Below are 23,193 nucleotides of genomic sequence, written 5' to 3'. Positions count from 1 at the left end.
TGTGAAGGCTTTGTTAGATGTTGTTTGGCAAACTCTAATCTGGCCTTCCTGTTTTTGAGGCTCACCAATGGTTTACATCTTGTGGTGAACCCTCTGTATTCACTCTGGTGAAGTCTTCTCTTGATTGTTGACTTTGACACACATACACCTACCTCCTGGAGAGTGTTCTTGATCTGGCCAACTGTTGTGAAGGGTGTTTTCTTCACCAGGGAAAGAATTCTTCGGTCATCCACCACACTTGTTTTCAGAGGTCTCTCGGGTCTTTTGGTGTTGCTGAGCTCACCAATGCATTCCTTCTTTTTGAGAATGTTTCAAACAGTTGTTTTGGCCATGCCTAATGTTCTTGCTATCTCTATGATGGGTTTGTTTTGTTTCTTCAGCCTAATGATGGCTTGCTTCACTGATAGTGACAGCTCTTTGGATCTCATCTTGAGAGTTGACAGCAACAGATTCCAAATGCAAATAGCACACTTGAAATGAACTCTGGGCCTTTTATCTGCACATTGTAATTGGGGTAATGAGGAAATATCACACACCTGGCCATGGAACAGCTGAGAAGCCAATTGTCCCATTACCTTTGGTCCCTTAACAAGTGGGAGGCACATATACAAACTGCTGTAAATCCTACACCGTTCACCTGAGTTGGATGTACATACCCTCAAATTAAAGCTACCAGTCTGCAGTTAACGCACATTGTGTTTGTTTCATTCCAACTCCATTGTGGTGGTGTATAGAGCCAAAGGTATTAGAATTGTGTCGATGTCCCAATATTTCTGGACCTGAATGTATATTAATGCCATAATTTATTTACTTGTCAAGACTTCCACGTGAATTGGATTAAAGTGTGGGAGAGATGCACACAGTCAGCCTCACTCTCTCTTCCCATATTCCATCTTGCTCCAAAAGCAGGACAAGAGTTGAGACAGTTGGAAATGGGCTGGGGGCAGTGGTTGACCAGGACATCTTTTGTGTCTTGCCGTGCTCTTAGCGTAACACATCGCTTGCGGAGACTGTCTTCATCACTATTGTCCTATTCTAGTAGGTTTCATCTGCTCAATCTGCCAGAATCTGTCTTCACATGCTTGGGATAGACAAGTCCCTATCTCACCGAAGGTCAATGACCTAATGGCTACTCTCAACCTGATTTGGTCAGCCTGTCGAAGCTGTTGCCCGGGGTGTGGCCACTGCGCATGCTACAGCTACTAGGAGCCACAATCTGGGACCAAACATGGATGAGCTGCCCTAAAAGCTGTCCTAAAATGAGCTGCCCTAAAAGGATACAACATGCCCTACAACAGAGGTGCTACCCCAGGGGTGAAATGCTCCCGGTTCAGACCGGATCGCCCGATCCGGTAGGGATGGAGGTGGGTGTTTCAGAGAACCAGTAGCAAAAATCCCTGTGCCCCCCCCATGCCCAGCTGAGCTGCACAATCATCAGAGGCTTTTTTTTTTTACTTTTAAAAGTTTAAAAGTTTCTACAACCTCTTCAGCCAAAAAAATGCTTTTAAAAGTTTTTTTAAAAAGCCTCTGATGATCGCACCGCTCAGCTGGGATCGTCAAAGGCTTTTAAAAGAAAAAAAAACTTTGAGTTGCCTGATCGGCAGAGGCTTTTTAAAAAACTCAGCTTGGGTCATCAGAGGCATTTAAAGAAAAAACCCTTTTTTTCTTTTAAATGCCTCTGACGATCCCAGCTGAGTTGCCTGATCGGTAGAAGCTTTTTTAAAAAGCCTCTGCCGATCAGGCAACTCAGCTGGGACCGTCAGAGCCTTTTGAAAGCATATTTTTACAACCTCTTCGTCGAAGAGGTTGTAGAAAAAATGGTTTTAAAAGTAAAAAAAAAAAATTGCCCATGCCCAGCCACTCACATTACACCCCCCCCACCCAGCCATGCCCACAGAAATGGTAGTAACAAATTTTAGATTTCACCACTGTGCTACCCCTCCCTGAACACACCATACACCCCATAGAATTCTGAGGATCCAGTGGCAGGGCAAGGTGCCAGACACAGAAGTCGTCTCCAGAGCAGGCCTGCCATCAGTTCACACCCTGCTGATGAAAGACCAGACACGCTGGGCAGGCCATGTTGCAAAGATGCCAGACCATCGTATCCCTAAACAGCTCCTCTATGATGAGCTGTCTCAAGGAAAGCAATCGCATGGGGGAGAAAGGAAGCAATACAAAGACACGATCAAAGATTCCTTCAAGTCCCTCGACACCACCTCCTGGGAAACCTTGGCAAGATCGATTGACATGGTGCACGTTACTCCACCAAGGCTGCCAGACATCTCAGGCAGGGGTGGGTTCTACTTACCTATACTACCAGTTCGCAACAGGATCGCAGAACATTTCATGCCCGTATAGCCTTACCAACCACCTGCGGACACATCGTGGACAGCCCACAACCTGTGAGAAATCAAGGTCCTCTTCGAATGCGATGAACGAACATCAATTTATTTACTTACATTTGCTTTCCAGATTCTGCAAAGTAGTTTATGAAAATTTCGAATACAAGAACCAAACTTAAAAAAAGGAAAGAAAGAAAGAGTTTATTTGGCAATAAACCATTGCTTGTCACTCAGCAGCAAAAGAACCTTAATGTAGTTCAAATATTTCTTATTGTGCACCTTAGCAAGAATCAGTGAATAATGGTCCTCCTTTTTAACAAGCACATGGACCTTTTTATTATAGTCATTGAAACAGGGGATACATGAGTCTGTTCCTGTCTTATAACTTGAATTTTCTTAATGATGCATGGAGATGAGTTGTCTAACAGGAAAATATCCCTTCCGAGACATTCTGGAGACAGCTAGGCAAGATGTCCAGAGTGTCAGAAGTGAAAAACATCAGCAGAAAAACAGGAAATCTAAATTGATGTCTCTTAATTATTGTGTCAAAATTATGATGGAATACCTCTCAGATAAATCAAATTTACATGGTACTACTAATCCAATGCAAAGCTCACTTAAGTTTGTGCATTTCAATGGGAATACATGACAGTGTACTTGAGTCCCTTCCAATGTGACATATGCTGGGCTGTGACGATGCAGATTCTTTTTTTAAAAACAAGTTGTATTGGTTTCCTCCCCACACACATGCATTCACCCACATCTTTTTTGAACAGAGTATTGGCCATATCTTATCTTATACAGTTAATCAAATTCAAATACATTTTACTCAATTACAGTTTTTGCCAAAATCTTTTCCCCCTTTTTTTTAATCATGTCTCAATATTTCTATGCTTACTTACATAAACAACATCTTCATTTGCCCTTAAATTCTAACTATTGCTATTTATTCATATTTGTTCTCTTTTATTCTTTAAACAATTCATTCTTTATCTTAATATCTTTATATTTGTTCGGGGTTGCCTTTCTTCCATTTCATCTTTTTTATTGTATAGCAATCTTTCTCCTCAAACCTACCCCCTCTCTCTTTTCTTTCCTTCTTACTTTCTCTTCCCCTCCTCTTCTTCTCCTCTCTACTTCCCCTTCCTTTCTCCTTCTCCTCCTTTCTTCCTCCCTCTCTTACCCTCACTCCTACTCTAATTCCCCTTCCCTTCCTTCCTCCCTTCCCTTCCTTCCCTCTCTCTCCTTCTTTCTCTCTTCCATTTCTTTTCTCCTTCCTTCATCCCTCTCTATTGCCATATTCATTTTCAATTTTATATTTTCCACTATGGAGTCCAGGCAACCCCGATCTTTCTTTCATTTATAAAGTATATTTCTCAAAATTTCCCCTCATTTTTTCATTATTAGCAATATATTTCATCTTACTCCATTTTTTCTTTTAAATCTTTACTCAAACAATCTTCCAACCTTTAGACTTTTTACTTTTAACAATTTTTTCTACTTTACTTCTTACAAATATGTCATTTAAATCATTTTTACATTTCAATTTCATTCAATTTACAGTTAATTTCCATTTTCCATCTTAATTTCAATTAATTCTTATGTTATAATTTATTCTCTCCTTTTAGTGCTTCCTCCAATATCATTCTTTCTTTCACATTGCATCTACTGATCTATTTTTCATTTAACAGCATTTTCACATACAATTTCTACAACTAGCATCCTTCTCTTTATTAACAAATTAACATTTTCACTGGCTCTTAACCATTTTCTCTTAATCTCTCCACAGTTCCCTTTCTTGATGTTTTCCTCCCTTTCTCCCATTTCTTTCCCTTCTTCTTTTTCCTTTTCTTATATCTCCCCTTCAGCCTTTTTCCTTTAATTTTAACTCTATTGCTTTTCATTCTCAATCTTTCCCCATTTATTTCTCTTCTCTTCATATTTGAGATGTATTTTTCCTTATACATTTTTATTCTATCACTGTTGAACCCAGCGTGATCATCTTTATCTTTTTTTTCAATTATTTCCTTTTCAATATTATCTCCTTGTTTCTCTTGCTTCTCATTCATCTTTTCTCTTTCTTTTCTTTTTTCTTTTCTTTTCTTTTCTTTTCTTTTCTTTTCTTTCTTTTTTTTTTTTTGCAATCTAACCAATCCTTCTTTATTTCCCTTAAATGCTTCTCTTATTTTTTGAAACATCTCTTTTAGTGTCTCATATTCATCCTCCCAAGTCTCCATATTTTCAATTTTAAAAGGCTAGGACTTTTAAGCTTGTTCTTTTCATTTACATATGCTTCAGGTTTCAAAGTCCATATAATGTCTCTTTAAAAAAAATAATGTCCACTTCAAATATTTACTTGAGCCAGCACAGTTTTAGTCTTTGTCTCTTTAACCTTGCTTCAGCTGCACGAATATGCATTCCCACACCTCTCTCTCACGCTCTTTTCGCCAGCAGATGTCGTTCTCCGATTCACTAGTCTTCTGGCAACAAAATCTCCATTTTATAGTCCACAGGAACGCTTACTTTCTCTTTTCCAAATTAAATCCTTTATTGTTTAAAAAATATGAATAAATAACAATAATTAGAAACACACATACAAACATACAATGTATTTTCTTTGAACAGAGTATTTGGCCGGTTCACAAATTTAAACAGTGTTTAGTCATTTCAATTAAATTTACAATTTCTATATTTCCTTTTTGCCATATTTATTCCTCATCTATTTTTGTAAAAAACCAATATTACCCTTCATCTTCATCTCTAATCTTAATCAAATTCAATTTTTCCCTTCTATTTTATATTATACCCCTTCCCATTGTCATCTATTTTTATATCCATCCTCACATTGGTTAATTATGTAATATTAGTTGTTTAATATAAATTCAACATTTTAATATAAATCAATTAGTTATATAACTACCTTTTTTGTATATTAATCAATATGAACATGAATATTCCAATTATTTCCATGCAATCCAATTTCTTCCAAATCCATTAATTATATTTACCAATAATAATAAACCAAATAATTTCCCCCATATATTCCTCCAAACCACAACTTAACCATTTCTGCTTTCAGAAATATACAATTAATAGTATCTCAATTATTACAATTCCCTAGTTAAATAGAGCTTTTTTTTCTTTTGTGTTTTAAAATCCTGAACTCTCCTCTTTTTCCCTAAATTTTCCATTGTTCCATTTTCCACCTACCTTTTTTGGTGTGGAAAAAGAAAAGATTTCTGCCTGCCTAATTTTCCAACCTTGCAGCAACAGCAAAGCAGTTTCACTTTCGTTTCTCAGCATAGTTAGGGGGGAAAAAATCAACACTCTTTGCAAGGAAGCAGAAGAGCCCTGAGCAAAACAGCTGAGACAAATCAGCTGAGAGCCGGGAGGTCAATTAGCCTCTGCCGAAGCTCCGTGGGCCAATAAAATTACAAAAAAAACACCGAACCCTTTGTTAAATTGCTGGCTCCCCCGCCCCTCGCCCCTCGCCCTATTTATTGGCAATAAATAATGGTGCGGAGGGGCGGGGCAAGCCAGCAATTTAACAAAGGGTTCGGCTGCACCACTGGCTCTAGGGCAGCCCTTTGAAGCCCCACGGCAAGAATTTGAAGTTTTTTTTTTCCTCCAGCCATCGGAGGCAGCAATAGATTGGGAGTGGGCGGGGTAAGCGAACGGCCGGCGATCCAACAGAGCAGAGAGTGAGGGTGAGTGAAGGCATGGAAGCTGCTTTCTCCATCCTGCTCTCTTGCGTCCAGCAGCCCACGTGGATCCCAGGCAGCGGAACTCAGGCTAGGGAAGGGGTGGGCAATTCTGGCTCTTTTACAACCTGTGGCCTTCAACTCCCAGAATTCCTGAGACAGCCAAGCTGTCTCAGGAATTCTGGAAGTTGAAGTCCACAGGTTGTAAAAGAGCCAATTGCCTACCCCTGGCTACGGTAGACTGGCGCCGCACGGGTGGGAGGCGAGGGGCGGGCGAGCCAGCAATTTAACAAAGGGTTTGGCCAAACCCCCTAGAACCCCCAGAATCCCACCACTGTGTAGGCCCCTCTTGATTTTGAGGCCCTAGGCTGAAGCCTAGTTAGCCTATAGGAAAATCCGGCCCTGAGGCAAACAATATTCCATTCAATTACCGCTCCGAAATTCCCTCTTTCTGATCCTGGCCGTTCTGGCTTGTGACAGCTCCTTAATGGCTGCCTTCCTTCGCCGACGGGTCGAAGACTAATGCCGGACTTCAGGGAACTTGCTCATTCCCTATCCATGCCAGCCAGTGTCTTCTTTCTTCGCTGTCTCCACAAGACAGCTATGATCCCTGGGGATCCCCAAAATCGGCTAGGATATCGGTGTTCTCCTGGAGCCCAGAATCCACACCATATCACCCAGGGACGATGCAGATTCAATGTCATGTCTCTGCATTCCCACAATGCCAAGAATCTTGGGCTGATTGTTGGCATTGTGGGTTGACCTGTTTACTTTTCAGATCAAAACGTGAAAGAAAATGCTCCAAAGAAAATGTCAAGAAGACAGTGCCACAATATTTCCTCTAAAACTGTAGATTGGATAGTTTTCCATTAGAAGGGACTGTTGCCTTGCCCCAGTCCCCAGCTCTTTGGATTCTCTCTTCCCTCTTAAAGCCTCCTCCTCACTAGTATATCTGACTCCATAACATGGTTGCCATTTCTCCTCCCTCATTTTATAATCCCTTCAAATCAGAAAGTATGGTTCCTGAATTTCTTTCCAACCTCTTAAAATATCAGTGGTGTAGGTCATGTGACTGGGAAGGGAGAGGGTTGGGGTCTTAGAATGGAGGAGCCATCGGCATTCTGAAGTGTTGCATCTCCCATAGAGATGTGCTGGGGGTGGAGTGATGTTTTCTTCCTCTATAGAGTCCTTCCTCTATCATCAGATCTGGGCCATGTTCAGATCGATCTTTCTTTTGCTCCCCAAACTAAATCTGGTCTGGTTTCATTTTGTTATCCTGCTGACAGATGAATAGATGGAATTCTATCCCCCTTAACATAATTTCAATATTTTTAGCCCAAGCAATCATTGTCTCCTTTACCTGCTCACTTTCAAGTTTAATACTTAATAGATAACAATATAATTTCTTTATCGATTTCTCATCTGTTCCAGTCAATATCTGATCTCGTTCTGTTAGCTCTTTGTTGAAACCATACAGTTTAGCATCTTTCTTATAATGTCAAACATTGAGATAACTTGTGCTTATAAAGGGTGATTCATATTTCAATCCATGTGAACACAAAGAAGTGGCAAACAAAAATAGATGCTGCTATTTAAAGATTCTGCCCACCTTATGTGGGCCTTGAAAAGGTCAGAGATTACTTTATACTTATCTTCTTATATACTTATTGAAAGACACACTATCTACTCTAACTTTCTTATACTTTTCAGCAATTTGTTTTTAGTCTGCCTAAGAGCATTCAAGTCTAAATGAGACTAACGCATGACTAAAAAATGACTAAGGAAGAATATCTTAATAATTAATAAGATCCTTCAAGTACTTGATGAGGATGAATTTGCTGACTTGTCAAAGATTATATCATGTTAATTTGTCATAAAGCCAGTGGTGGGCTGCAAAAGTTTAACAACCGGTTCTCTGCCGTAATGGCTGGGTGGCTGGGCGTGGCTGGGTGGTTGTGTGACTGGGTGGGCGTAGCCAATTTGACATAACATACGTCGAGTGGTGCCTCGCCTCACCTCGCTTGCCTGGCCTTCTGAGCTCTTCTGGTCTTTGTCTATTAATTTGTCTACTACTACAGTGTCTGGTTGATTATCTAATGCCTGCCTGTCCTTCTGGAGCCAGAACTCCCACAGATTCTTAGCTCTATTATTCTCCACAATCTTCTTTGGAAATTCCTTGATGGATGGCTGGGGAATTCTGGGAGTTAAAGTCCATACATCTTTCAGCTGAGAGACATTGATCTACCCTTTGGGTTCTACCTAGTGGGGTAAATCCCTGCTTCTATGGATCTGCTGTTTGATGCCTGTTCTTGTCTGTTACGATCAGTGATCACTGCTGCCTTTTACACACACACACACCAGAGCAGGGGTTTGCAACCTTAAACACTCAAAGAGCCATTTGGACCAGTTTCCCACAGAAAAGAAAACACAGGGAGCCACAAAATCCTTGAGACGTCTAAAATGAAGATAACATTGCATATATCATTTTTTACCTTTATGCTTATACTCTATTTAACTCAGTACTATTTCTTCTGGGCCTTAGGTGGAAAAAGAGCTTTCCTATCACTTGCTGGAGATGTCATGGGTTAATCTGGGAATTTCTATGAGCAAATTCTAATTTACTGGAATTGCATTTTTGGCTTAATTGTAATTATGTATTCAATTACATTTGAAGCCTTTTATATAATTGTTTCTTCCACTTCAGGAATAATTATAAAAATGATGATTTTTCACTCATTTCTTTATTAGTAGTAGAAACAAAATAAGCAGCCATAAATGTCACCTAAAGTTGGAACCCTATATTTGGATTCTGATGGATATTGTTGTGAATGCTTTTGCAAAACAGTGGCTTGGAAGACTTGCCACAGATAAGTTTACAAAGCACCTATTTCAAATAACATTTCTTGATTGTGTATTCTTATTTGCCCTCTTGTACTGTACCACTGCATTTTGGATTCAAATGCAAAAATATATATTTTGGAGAGCACAGAGAAAGGAATGCTGCACCTGTTTGCAATTCTTTAAGGCAGCTGCATTTTTTTTCCCGGGGTTAGTTTCATGGGATTATGCAGCTGCCTTTCTTCCCCAGAAAAGGCCATATTTTGTTTAAAGAATTGCAGACAAATGCATCCTTATCCACCATAGCAAAGCACAATCCTACTCTTATAGTTTTTCTGCTTTTTCAAGACAGGTGGACGCTCTTCTAAACAAAACACTGGCTGCAGATAGGTCTCTTTTTCACATTGCAGGAAAGTTCAGAAATGGCTCAGTGAGTTAACAACTGACTGGCTGATTTTGGGCCAGTCATTCCCTCTCTCAGCCCAGCCTACCCCACAGGACTGTGGTGGGGAAAATAGGAGGAGGAGGAGGGATATTTGGAATGTTTGCTGCTTTGAATTGCTTACAAAAATAATGATGGAATATAAATAAAGATGTAAATGATTTTTCTGGAGGATGGTAGAAGATAAAAAATAACCGGCATGAAAAACAGTCTTCTACTTCCAAGAACTCTGGTGGTTAGTTCATAAAATATCCATCAGTTGTTTTTCTCAAATATGAAAATTCTGTATATAACACTAATAGTAAGAAGAAGAAGAAGGAAGTGCCCCCAAAGCATTAGAGAATGCCTCATAACATGTTTGATCATTACAAAAAACAATCCAAAAAATTTCTTATGGATGCTCAAGGTCAGAAAAGAAGTATTGTCTCTTTGCTTTATAAGGAAGGCTAAATCACCATTATTTTCCCATTGCAATAAAAATCTTGGTGACCACTTCCCTATCCTTGTCTTTTGGCAACATTAAGACAAACACCATTATTTTCTTGTAGTAGAAATGTTTTTGCTTAATTTGATATGTGTGTACTTTTAATTTTGAAGCTCTGGGTAAAATCCTTCAATATCATTTCGATTAAACTTTTGCTTCTAATATGTGATATGAGCCAGATTTTCACAAGGAAAATATGTATTCTATTGTCACTAGGAAACTAGCAGATATGAAACCTGTATTCTACTATATAGACTTCGTATCCTGCTTGTTTGGATCTGCTGAGCCTTTTTCATCTGTTTGTCTTATGCAGTGAGTTGAATAGCTTAGTCCAGAGTTTAGTTGCCATATTTGGCAACTTTAAGACTTGTGGACTTCAATTCCCAGAATTCAAGGAAGTTGTCAAGTTTGGAGAGGCCTGGCTTAATCCATACAGTGAAATGCTACTAATTTTTCAAGGAAACCATAAATTCAAACTGACACTGTAAAGTACTTGCATGATAGAGCTTTATTAGGCTTTTTTTTTTAACAGTAGCGTTAATAGACAGAGTTTCATAAGAGTTGCTTTTTGCTGATTCAGAAACTTCCTGGCAGAACCTTAGCTTTCATCTCTTCAAACCCACTCACTATGTGGCTGGTCCATTCAATCAGTCTGCAGGGACTTTGACATGTACTGTCGCTGTTAAGACACCTACCACTTGGGGAAATGAATAAGAATTCCATTCTGACATTTAGAAGCTTTGCAAAACTTTTAAAAAAAAAACACAGAGAAATATTTCAGCAGAGCCCATGGTCTGATTTCAGCAGGAAGCTATTTCTCAAGAGAGAAAATTGAACCTAGCCCTCCTTCTTTCAACTGTGCTGAAAGTTCTTCTGCTAAATCACGCCTGACACGTTCTTTTCTCTGGCCTCCTTTTACACATGAAAATTGCCTCCAACTCTGCCTCCATATGCAGTGAAATCTGGAGAAATCAGCCGTTTGAAGTAGGCCAGGTTAGGAAATAGTCATCACAAGGACTACTAAAACTCTATTGTTTCAAATTCTATTGTTGTTTCCTAATTTGGTCTGCCTTATAGGACTGATTGTCTCAGGGAAATATGTAGATATAGATATATAGAATATATAGATCACTTAGATTGATTCACTGCTTTCCTCTGTCTGTCTATTTATCTATCTATCATATATCTATCTCTATTTATATCTATTTCCTGATGCCTCAGATTATTCCCCAGATTAAAAATTAAGAGTGGTGCACAGAGATATGCCACCACATTTGAATCTCTCAAGGAGAGAAAAGAGACCATAAGACATTGAAAGCTTCTAACGGGCAGGATTTCTTGACCAGCAAAAAGAAGCTACTTCCACAATCCCAGAAGGTCAGCTATTTTAAAGGAAGAACCAACCACACAGAATGAACTGAATGAACTGCAGCCCAGCCAAAATAAATCATCTTGGCTATTGATCAGAAAACCTATTACATATTAGGCTACGTTATTAACATCATCAGACAAATTTACAGAATCATGTACGTTCCATTTGCATCAGTTACAATTTGCAATTCCCAGCTTTAGACCTCTTCCAAACCAAGATTTGAATAAATCAAAAAAAGGGTGAAAACCTGGGTGTGTTTTACACTCCGAATGTAGCCCCGCCCAGCTTTTCAGAGGTTTCAGAGGCTGAAAAAAGCATCAGAAAAGAAGCTTCAGAAAAGAAGCCCCCAAACAGAGCTTCAGAGGCTTTTTTTCTGAAGCTCTGTTTCGGAGGCTTTCAGAGGCAGGAAAAAAAAGTTTTTTTTTCTGAAAGGGAGTTTCAGAAGTTTCAGAGGCAGGAAAAAAAGCAAAAAAAAAAAAAGCAAGGCACAGAGCTCACAACCAAGGAACCTGTTGCTAAAATTCACCTCTGGAACAGCTGATTGGGGGTATTTCGGGAGGCTGATCCACCCACCAATCAGCTTTTTTCTTATTTTCCTCCCCAAAAACTAAGGTGTGTCTTATACTCTGAAAAATACGGTAGTTGTATTTGTCCTCCTTTGCCCTACAACTACCCCCTTTAGTCCCAAAGGTGTTTTTTTCTAAAAGGCAACTGGACTTGACCTGGATGATTGAGGACATTCTTTTACTTTAGGTTTATTCTCTAAGGAGGATTCTCCCCAATTGTTCCGTATTCCATGTATGAAATCCCAAATATGCACGTTTTGCTGTTGAAAAGGAGTTTAATGCACAGTATAAGAAAAGTTTATTATGGATACATCACTTTTGCACTGGAGAGGAATTGCAAATAAACTCACAAAGTAAAAGCCTTTTTTTTTTTACCCAGATAGGCAAATAGGAAATCAATTTTGGGCTTATAAATTTAGACAAGATATTGGCCAAGTTGAAATAGAATTAAGAATATAGAAGGCTCCACTGTTTACAACACCTGGGAAGACATTTGTTATTATGGCAGCTCCTCCCACTTTGGCATACAAATCCTGCCCAAAAACATGATGAAGCCAGTTGCCGTATGTTTCACCATAAAAATGAATTCCTTATTCACTTTAAGTTCACTGAAAGCCCCATCTACTACCTCTGTACGAGAGGCTCCAGCTGCCTCTACACCATCTTCGTTGACAGCAAAGCTAATTGATTGACTAATCTGAGACACCATCGACTGAGTATTCCCAGTCATGCCAGATAAATCGGCTTTGCCTGGAGTAAACAGATCTTTCACCCCCATTTTTGAAAATGCAGAATTCATTGAATGGTTCATTTTCGCTCTGAACTTTGGAAAAGAAATGTTAAGGTCTGCGTTTCTCATATTTGCGGGATCGGTCCATCTTTGCAATTGTTCGAAAGTGAAATTCATTATAATCTGTCAAGTAAAATAGAAACCAATCCAAGAGTGAAAACAAAATATTGGAGGGGAAAAAAGAACAAAACAGACAAATGGTTTTCCAAAATGCCAAACATCTTCACAATAACCACATTTTCGTTTTGACATAATCTGATAAATTTATCTGCTGAAATGCTACTTCTTTTCAAGCTGCTGAGCAGTGCATCTAGGAAGAATGTATCTTGCTTCAGGGTTGTGAATATGTCTGCTTAAACCGGATATTCTCAATCTCATAGGCTGCCAGGCATTTACAGTTTATGCATTCGCGGTAAGGGAGATTTCTCTGACATGTAAATGAAGGGAAATAATCTAGACCAGAGGTCCCCAACCTTGGCAACTTTAAGACTTGTGGACTTCAACTCCACAAGTCCACAAGTCTTAAGGTTGCCAAGGTTGGAGACCCCTGATCTAGACTCCTTGCTGAAGGGAGAAAAAGTGAGCCCTTTTAAAACAAAAGGCAGAATTTGAAGAGAAGTGACGGCTGGGGTTTCCACCAATTCCCAATTCCCTCCAGCCACAGATTAAAATCAGGAATCCCAGGAAAGGGAGGGATATAATCTTTGTAGAGATCAAGGGCAAAAACTAGCATTGCCAAGATTCAAAAGATTTCACTGTTTGACTCTTCTCTCAACCCAGTCAACCTAACAGAGATTGTGAGAATGCTGAGGGAGAGAGAAAATTACTGCATGCATGCTGTTTTTTGTTCCTAGAGGAATAGTGAAATAAAAATGCTGGTCATACATACAATTTATTAATATGCTGTATGTTTTTTTTTCCTATCTAGGTTTTACTTTTTTTTACCCCTTATCCATTCATGTCACCCAATAGAGCAATGTCTTTCCTAAATCATATTAATTCAATATACAGGAATTAAGGGCAGAAGGTGCAGGTTCAGCCGTCAAAATGCAGCTTTTCCCAAATGCCAGGCCACAGTTCAGCACAGAGTCGAGAGCCTCCTAGTGCTAGCAGGTATCATATTTTCATATATGGTAGCCATTGTTCTTAGAATGGCTTAAGAGTAGGTAGCAGTTGGAGTAAGAGAACCACACTAATAAAAATTGACTCTCAATAGTACACACACATACAGAGAAGAGAGATACTACTAGAGAAAGAAAAATATTGCCTAACAACATGGCCAAATATTTCATATACTGGTCGTTGTAGAAGAGATAGAAATATCTCTTGTATATAAAGTAGTGTTCTCAGTACATCACTGAACATGAGACCAGACATGAACAAGTGGTCTTGGGGAAGACTGTTCGACACAGAAGATAGATAAGGAGAATATTTGTAGCTCAGAGTTGAATGGGGGGTCCTTAGCGCTCTCTGAGCTTAGTTGTTTTCTTGCAGAAGTTTCATTATCCAAACTAAGTAATATCATTAGTCTTAGTACTAGCATTGATGATATTAAGTAGTTTGGGTAATGAAATGTCTGCAAGAAAATAACAAAGCTCAGGGAGCACCAAGGACCACACACACACACAAACACACACACACAGAGAGAGAGAGAGAGAGAGAGAGAGAGAGAGTGAGTGGCGGGGAGGGAGAGGGAGGGAGGGAGTGGGAGAGAGAATAGATTTGTGCAAAGGTGCCCAATACCTCCATGTAGAGATTCAATGTAAGGAGATATACGTGACAACTCACAAATGCCAGTGGATGCAGACAGCCATCCACTGCAAAAGAACACCTGCCTTCCCAATTATGATGAGAGAAGGCAGGAATCTGGGAAACTCTCAGTGGCTTTAAGGAGAGATTGTCTGAAAAAAGTATTTTTGCTGATACTGGATAATAGCCTATATTCTGGATAGTGAGTTTCTATTTCCCCCCCCCCCCCAGTGATAAAGTCCTCAGGACAGTATTAGTCAGCAAATTTTGGCTAGTGTGTCACTAGAATAATTCCTGCTACTCTATGATAGCTAGCAACATTGATTTCTAGACTACCATTGCAAGCTAGTATATTGTTGCACACAAACTAAGGAATATGTTCAGTATACCAACAGATTTAAAATCCTACAGTTAGTTATTATACTGATAAACAATATGAGAAAAAAATATATCCAAGCTGAGATTTGAGAATTGTTTAGGACTAGAAACACAATTTCCTGTAATTCTATGATTTTTAAAAAGTTGTAGATGTAAATTTAGGGATGTGTGTTCAGATCTTTTACCAAGCATATTATTAAAATACAGATTCAAAACTCAAATTACCTCATCTGTAGATAGGCGGTTTTCTGGCAGAAAAATGTACATATACAGAATGTCATCAACATAAGGAAGCTGCACCACTTGCATTGATGGACTCGGTATATTAGCTGTGTTAAATCTGCCCCTTTGAGTCATCATATCCACATAAATGCTCTGATCCTATAAGAAAGAAAGTAATGTTTAAAAGTAAAACAATAACAATATCAGGAGTTTCAAGATGAAATGTTGAGTATAGTAAGCCAAGGCCAACTGTAATACCAGTTTTTCACCTCAGACTCTGATAATTCAAGATACCACCTAATATATAGATTTTGTGTTCCCACCATGGTCAACAAGGCTGTTACTTTTAATTGTTTGATAGAATTATGACTTTCCCTAGTTTTTTATATACTGTACCTGACAATTCCAAAAGACTCCTCTGTATGTATTTCTTGGATTAAATGGAAATTTCCACCTTCCTTGGAAAGAGGTTGTATTTAATAAGATCAGGGAAGTTGATTGATCAATGGAGTGAGGAGGAAAGAATTCCTTGATAGCACCTTTAGGAAAAGACATTGAATGAAAATATCTGCAAATGGGGGAATACTGTCAATGAATCACTTCTTTCTACAACACAATTTTTAAGTCCGAGAATAGAAAAAAATACACAAAATATCAAAATCCAAGATAAATGAAAGAGTGAAAACGTAAGCCTAAAATGACCTGATTTCATTCACTCATTATATTTATGTAGCCACCTATCTCACTCTGGGAAGTATACAGTTAAAAAAAACCCACAATAACTTAAAGGAAGAATGACACCAGAGATACACATAACACAGTGTTAAAAACTTAGACATAATGGAGCCATCTTGTGGGTTCCCTGTATCTAAGGGAAGGTTGGACCCAACTCTGCAAATCCTTTATCTAAAGTCATGGATGAGGATCGCAAAGGTTCATTGAGCTGAAGGCCTGAAACTCTGAGCCTCTGATATATTGCAGATTGGCAATACACTCAGGCCTACCCCAGACCATAGGTTAATTTTCTCTTCTTCAGCATCTTGGTAGGGCATATTCATTGTCCCTTCCCTGCTCTACAAATCTTTTTGTATGTATACCTGTAATATTTAAAATTCATGAATGACCTTTTTGGCATTTAAAGCGGCAGGTTAAAGTATACAGGAATTGGCCTCATGCTTCATCTCACTCCACAGCACATCAGCCTATAAAAATCCACTGCACATCACTAATTTTTCTTGCAGCAGAAAGTCCATTGTCTGTCCTCTCCCGTTAGTTCGCAATGACTAAACGTTCTGCTTCTTGATATTCAGTGTGGGAAATCCAATGAGCAGCGTATGATATCTCACCATTTGTTTCGCTTTCAACCCAGGAATTCATTTTCTGTCTAGCTTCCACAGCTGCATTCTTAAAATCAACATTTTCGAAATCCGAATTGTATATCTCTTTAACACACTTTTTGTAATGCTGCACCAAACGAAATAAGACATAGCAATATATTCATTCACCTATTATCACATGCACTGAATCAATAAATCTAGTTGACACTGGTTACTGGACAATCTAGATGGGAGCACCTAATTTGCTGTGGCTCAGTTAGTAGGCTAGACTGGAAAGTTGAAAATAATTCTGGAGCTGGGGAATTCTGGGAGTTATAGTCCCCACATCTGAAAATTGCTTTTCAGGTTAAGAAACTTTGTCCTAGAAGAATAAAATTCCTAGTGTTTGAATGACATCATTGCCTGGAAAAGTGTGTGTGTGTATCAAACCGCATTTGCCAAAGAGTTACCTTATCTTATCATCCACTATTTTACTGTTTAATGTTTTGTTTGCTGTTATGCAGAAATGAATATTCATGGGAAACGAACATGGTCCTAGATTTTGAAATTGCTTCGAATAATGGAGCAATGCATGTTATTGGCCCTAGGTGAAGGAACATTTTCACATACATTAAACCTAATATGTTAACCCAGACTTTTCCCCACGTGTGCATTGCAGTTTGCCAGAAGTCTTATACCTGATCTAACCTAATTTCCTGCTTCACAAAACATGATACCTGTAGAATTTCTAGTAAACCACTAGAATCCATCAACATTGGATTAAGAAGGGAAGAGAGAAAAAGCGTTCTTTCTTACCTCCAGGAAATCTTCAGCCTTTGATCCATATATCCGGCCACCTATCTTCAGCATATGATATTTGGAATGCTGGTTGAGGATTGTTAGGATTCGCTTGAACTGGCTGTGAAATCCTCCAGGTATATCACACTCAGTCCCAGAATGCTTCAAGCAGCAAAGGATAGCAGATTTACAATCATATAAATCATATTTGCCAACATCCTCCAAAACAGGGGTCACCAACCTTTCGGACCTCAGGGACCATTAAATTCATAATTTTAAATCCCACGGACCACTAATACGATCTGCCTAATGACCGGCTGGGTGGACATGGCTGGGTGGTCATGTGACTGGGTGGGAATGTGGCTGGGTGGACGTCGTCAACTCAACATCACTCACATCGAGGGGTGCCTCACCAGCCTCTACTCACCCTTCCCCTCCCCTCCCCTCCCAGCCTCCTCTCCCCACCCAGGCTCCTTAGGGCCCCAACAGGAAGCAGTTGTTGAAGCTAAGCAGCCACCACGAGAAAGAATTAACAAAACAGCTCAGTTCAAATTGGATCTGACTGAGAAGGAGGCTCAGCAGAAGCACCTCACTGAGAACTATGAGCATAGGCTTTCCAAGCAGAGGGAAGACCTGCAGGAGTGCAAAGCCAAGTATTGGCGTCTGGAGGCTCAGTGAGCTGAGATGGTCAGCCAGTTCCATCCATGATGCATTCCCACTGGAACAAAGCTCTTTGCCACCAGCAGCACTTCCCTCCAGCCTTTCCCAAAGCCCCGCACCAGGAGGCTGAAGCAGACCCCAAGTCAGAATTTCTTCCCGACTCTGACCCACACAAGAAGACCCTGAATTTTTCTGCCGACTACCAAAATTTTCTTGTGGACAAAGACCACCAGTTGGTGACCACTGCTCCAAAATATCCTCCAAAGACTGTATTACTATTATTCTTCTCATCCTTCCTATTACCTACCTCCTCCCACTTATGACTATAACCATGTTGCTTGTATTTTTACGATTTATATTATTCTGTTTGTTTCCTAGTATGATTTGATTGCTTATTAGTAACCTATGACTATCACTAAGTGTTGTATCTTATGATTCTTGATGAATGTATATTTTTTTCTTTTTTCTTTCTTTTATGTACACTGAGAGCATATGCACCAAAGACAAATTCCTTGTGTGTCCAATCACACTTGGCCAATAAAGAATTCTATTCTATTCTATTCTATTCTATTCTATTCTATTCTATTCTATTCTATTCTATTCTAAATATTTACATTTCCCATAACTCATAACAGAGTAACTCATAATAGCAATAGCACTTAGACTTATATACCATTTCACAGAGCCTCTCTACGTGGTTTACAGACTCAGCATATTGCCCCCAACAAGTTGGGTCATTATTTTACTGACCTCGGAAGGATGGAAAGCTGAGTCAATCTTGAGCCTGGTGAGATTCAAACTGCCAAACTGCTGACAATCAGCAGTGCCTGCAGTACTGCATTCTAACTCACTGCTGCACCATGGCTCATAACAACACATATATGACAATTCTTAGCTAAACGGTTTCAAGATGTGAATATATGTTTTATTTTTACAGCAGAAGTCCTCTTAGGGGTCATTGTCCTGATCCTTGAGATATTCTCCTTTAAGATGAGAGTCTAGGAAGTGAGCCATTATTCTTATCCATTACTTTGTGGACAATACAGGTTGGGCCCAATCACTTAAACATCATAACAGATTTCGGTTAGGATATACAATTCTGATTGCCGATATTTAATATTTCTTTATTAAGAAAGAAATTATTTTCTATTTTTCAAGTGCTTAGAACACTTTATACCAAATAGTTCATTTAGTAGAGTTAGTAAAATGAAATTCAAGTAAAATGAGAATTTTCTTACAGGCCCATCTGTAGGGGTCACAGTTTCTGGCCATCTCCAGAAGTGAAGAGCCTGCAAAACAAAATATATAAGTTTTGTCCCAATTTGTCTTTGTTGGGTATAAGATCAGGCTAAAGCTGACGTACCTCAAGATGAAGCAAGCAAGGAAACATGGAACAAAGTTGTTAAAGAAACAAAGGAAAAAATGTCACCTGAACCAGACAAAAGAAGTTGAACTTGAGCGGAGAAGAAACCCCTTCACAAATCCTCTGAACAGCTACCAGACTTTTAAATCAACAGAGCAATGACTTTTGGGGATAAAAGGGGTCCCAAAGCCTGCCTACTCTGGGAGTCATCTTTGAATCCGGACTTAGCGACTCCCATCTCTCTGCTTAGTGTCTGCCAGCCTAGGACATGGGCAAGTGTGGATGAGTGTGTGTGTGCGTGTGCCCCACCCCAACAACCTGGCCAATGATAATGGGTGATACAATGGAATTCTCAGAGCTTGGAAAAGAGGACGGATGTTTCCAAAATATTGAAGAATATGAAGAGATGGGACATTCCTTTCATGGCTATAAACAGATAACACCACGTCTGCCTTGCCCTCAAAGCTACCAACATTATGTAACCTAACTCATATTTTCCCTCGCAATACACCTGATTAATTAACCTGTCACAATCAAGCTTTCTTCTGCTTGGGGCTTTACAGATGCCAGAAATGAAAAAAACTAATGAGTGTGTTATTTTTTTAAAGTTATTTAAAACATAGTGGGGTTTGTATTTTTAGTATTATTATTATTATTGCAATATGACAAACAAAACTGCAGGAAGTGGGGATATGTCCATTTTGGAAAGTCCTCATTTTCCTGCTAGTCTTACATATCCTCTAATGAATGCTGTTCCTGCAGAAAATACTGAAAAATAGTTGTGTCCTGTTAAATTACATGAAGACATGGCCAGGCCACTTGGACGCTCAAGTATCATCTCAAAATGGCAAATGTATCTTTCAGCACCTGACATAAAAGTGGGCTAGCTCTTAACCAAGAAAACTTGTTTGTCATTGTTCATCTTTAATTATATGCCATCCAATAGGGGCTGCGGTGGCTCATGTGGTTAAGAGACCGAATCAGAAGGCCATTGAAAGGATGACAGCTCAGAAGTTCTAAACCCGGGAGCCGCATAATGGAATGAGTTCCCTCATCAATTTGACCCAGCTCCTGCCTGCCTAGCAGTTTGAAAGCATGCAAATGCAAGTAGATAAATAGGCACTACTTTGGTGGGAAAATACCTGGGGGACATGAAAGAAGTCCCCTCAGGCATCCACTGGCCAATGGTGATGTCATTAGCTAATCCTTCCAATAGGGAAGAACCTTGTGCTTTCAACATGAATGTAGTAAGTAGTATCCAGGAATTTCTTTCTGCTTGAAGTGAGGGACAAGGTGTTGCCCTCTAAGGATCCTAGAGAAATACATTCACCTGACTTAATGCTCAAGACTGCTAGTGGGATCGCTTCTTCAGTTGTCACTGAGGGCAGCAGGAAAATTTAGAGAATTCAGGGGATAACTCGCAACATGCTAAAGTCTGATTGCAGTTTGCTGCTGAGGGCCATGCAATATGGACTTTGTAATACTTAAAATATAGGTTTTGTAAATAATATTATTGCACCAGCTAGCTAACATGGGTTTTCTTGTATTTTAATTTGCCTTATTTTCCTTCTTTTAAATGTATTGCTTACAATTTGCCATAAACCTTAACCTTCTAGAACAGGGATGCCAAACTTGATTTCATTGAGGGCCACATCAGGGTTGTGTTTGATTTGGGGGGTAAGAGGGGGCCAGGGGAGGCATGGCCAGTGTGACATCACTCATGTTGGGGGTACCTGTGGTGGCCTGAGCACTCTGCCAGCAAAAATGGGCTTCCAAGCTCCATTTTCGGCTGCAATGGCCTCCTGCAACCCTCTGCCAGCAAAAACGGAGCTCACAACGGCCCTCCCAAGCTCTATTTTTGCCACAGGCCGGTCATTCGCTGTTTCCAGGGTGGCCCCGTGGGCCAGATCTAAGCACTCTGCAGGCCGGATCCAGCCCCCGGGCCTTGAGTTTGACACCCCTGTCCTAGAAGAATGTAAAAAGCATTTCTTTTAGAAACTAGGACTGGCCAAATATTTGATACAAGTCTATGAGTCCAGAGCTGGGAAAGCCATGTGAATGTATCTCATCAATATCTCGTCTGATGTTTTTCCCTTGGAAATCTTTCTTTTACTTTTACTCAGAATACAACACTCTTCTCCGTTCTTACACTTACATATTATTGAATGTCTAATTTTTCATGATGTAACTGGAGAGATTATTTTTCTTAACCCAATCAACTTTTACTTTGAAATGTCTTTATTGTGCAAACTATAAAAAGAAATGTAAGTCTATGTTTTAGGTTCTCTCTCTAAGAGAATCCTCTTTATCTTGGAATATTTCTAAATGAATCATAAATTAATAGATCTTCCTGTCCCAGTAGCTTCATTGGGGTTGAGCATACCAAGGCACAAATACAGAGCCATATTTGGACATCACCGACTCTTCTTGTTCCTGATCATCTTATCTCCTGAGCTTCTTGCATCACCTTGTCTACTTGTTAGGGTTATGATAATTTTCCAAAAAGGTGTTTGAAAACCATTGCTCTGTGTCATTTTTCCTGAGCTGGAGGGCAGAAATATTTTAGCCACTCATCCTCTCCCCTGCTTTATACAAATACCGTCACTATACAAAGCTTTAAAACTCAGGAAGATAGAAAAGACAGGAGTTTTCGATGGGACCTTAAATTAATAAGCCATTGTCATTACTGGATGCCAAGAAGTTTTGGGCATTTGTGCATGTGTGACTCTGTGTGTGTTAGTTATATATTAATTTTACTAGTTTTGGAGTGAATATTCTAACCCATCAGGAGTTTTGTTGGAATGTGGCTGTCAGCAAGAATGAAGATTGAATAAGGAGGTACATAAGTAAATATTTCCTTTGTGCATGGTGACATGCTTATTGCAAAAATGCACAGATTTCTTTACATTTCTTATATCATTTCCTCACTGAAGATCCAAAAAGGTTCCTTTCCAAGGAATTTTGGAAAGTCCAGTTGGGAAGAAAGGCTGCTAATCAGGAGAGATTTCCCCATGGTTCCATGCAGATATTCATATGACAGATACCAGGAAGAAACATTTTCTAGCAATAACATAGATGTGATTATATGTGTGACCTATAGTTAATAATTTAATAAGACTTAAAATAACTATTTTAAGGAACACAAGTACTTGAGGACACTTACCTTTCTTATTTCATCAGCAGTCTCTTTGTCACTGCCAAGCAAGATCAAGGCTAATGCCATTTCTGCGCCGATTGAGAATGAAATGACATTTTTCCCAGAGTTGTCCTGCAGTTGCAATTTGAAAAGTTCTACAGCAAAATTGCCATTAGCCTCAACAAAGTCTTTCATGGTGGAGCTAATAGTACCTGCAACAGTAAAGAAATGAGATCAATAGTTTGTACTGACATTTGTTTTTTTCCTTTGTACAAGAGAGAATAATGGAAAAATGACAAATACCAGCTAATCTATAACTGCTGCATGAACAAACTACACTGATGGTACATTTTTATGGCTTAGCCCTTCCCTTTTCATTGTCTACATTCACACTAAGGTGAAAGTGGGCCAAATAAATATATCTGAAGCTTAAGCATCTACCTCTTCTCATATTTGAAAATTAGAACTCCTAAGCACTTTTTAAAGAATCAGGATTATTTGTCATTACATTTGAACTAGCAAAAGTCATGATTAGCTTGAAATCTTGGTTGTTTAAAAACACCATCCTATCAAAACTACAGTTTTGCTTCCCATGTTCCCATAAATCAAAATTGATGCTAAACTGTGTCTTCATTCATTCATCAATGAACTGGGTGAGCTGAAAACTGAATCACCTGCTTTCAAGCTGCTTATGGATACAGGTTATGGAAGAACCAAAGTGAGGAATGGGAGGGGTATCTTCAGACTTGCAAGATTGATGTCAGTCTTAGGCATCCATGCAATTGTGTCAGAAGCACCAAGGTGCTTCCGGATTGAAAGAATTAACCAGTGACATCACCGTTGCCCGAGGGACACCCAATTGAGAGCCCCTTTCACAGTCCCATTAATGTGTCCACCAAAGGATGCCTATCTATCTACTTGCAATTGCTCACTTTTGAACTGCTTTTGAACTGCTAGGTTGGAGAGCGCACTGTCCTTCAGCCTCACTTGGTCTCAAACATGGGCTTGCTAAATTGTCAACCCAGTGTCCTAA

At 39.4% G+C, this 23,193-nt stretch overlaps 1 protein-coding gene across 1 annotated transcript; it reads right to left on the bottom strand.

Moving 5' to 3' along the window:
• Window positions 1-10,300: 10,300 nt before the first annotated feature.
• Window positions 10,301-22,366, bottom strand: LOC132711635 (serpin B11-like). Its single transcript, XM_087888800.1, has 7 exons — window positions 22,188-22,366; window positions 18,900-18,950; window positions 17,020-17,163; window positions 16,234-16,351; window positions 15,284-15,426; window positions 14,891-15,046; window positions 10,301-12,661 (listed from the first exon to the last, which is right to left on the bottom strand). The coding sequence occupies exons 1-7, from the start codon at window positions 22,353-22,355 to the stop codon at window positions 12,248-12,250; spliced, it is 1,194 nt and encodes a 397-aa protein (XP_087744926.1). The 5' UTR covers window positions 22,356-22,366; the 3' UTR covers window positions 10,301-12,247.
• Window positions 22,367-23,193: the final 827 nt, after the last annotated feature.

This window comes from Pantherophis guttatus, chromosome 3, assembly GCF_059756535.1.
Source record: "Pantherophis guttatus breed Tessera chromosome 3, ASM5975653v1, whole genome shotgun sequence".
Classification (NCBI taxonomy): Eukaryota; Metazoa; Chordata; class Lepidosauria; order Squamata; family Colubridae; genus Pantherophis; species Pantherophis guttatus.
The sequence above is the reverse complement of the archived record's forward strand: the minus strand, read 5'-3'. Positions and strand labels throughout refer to the sequence as shown.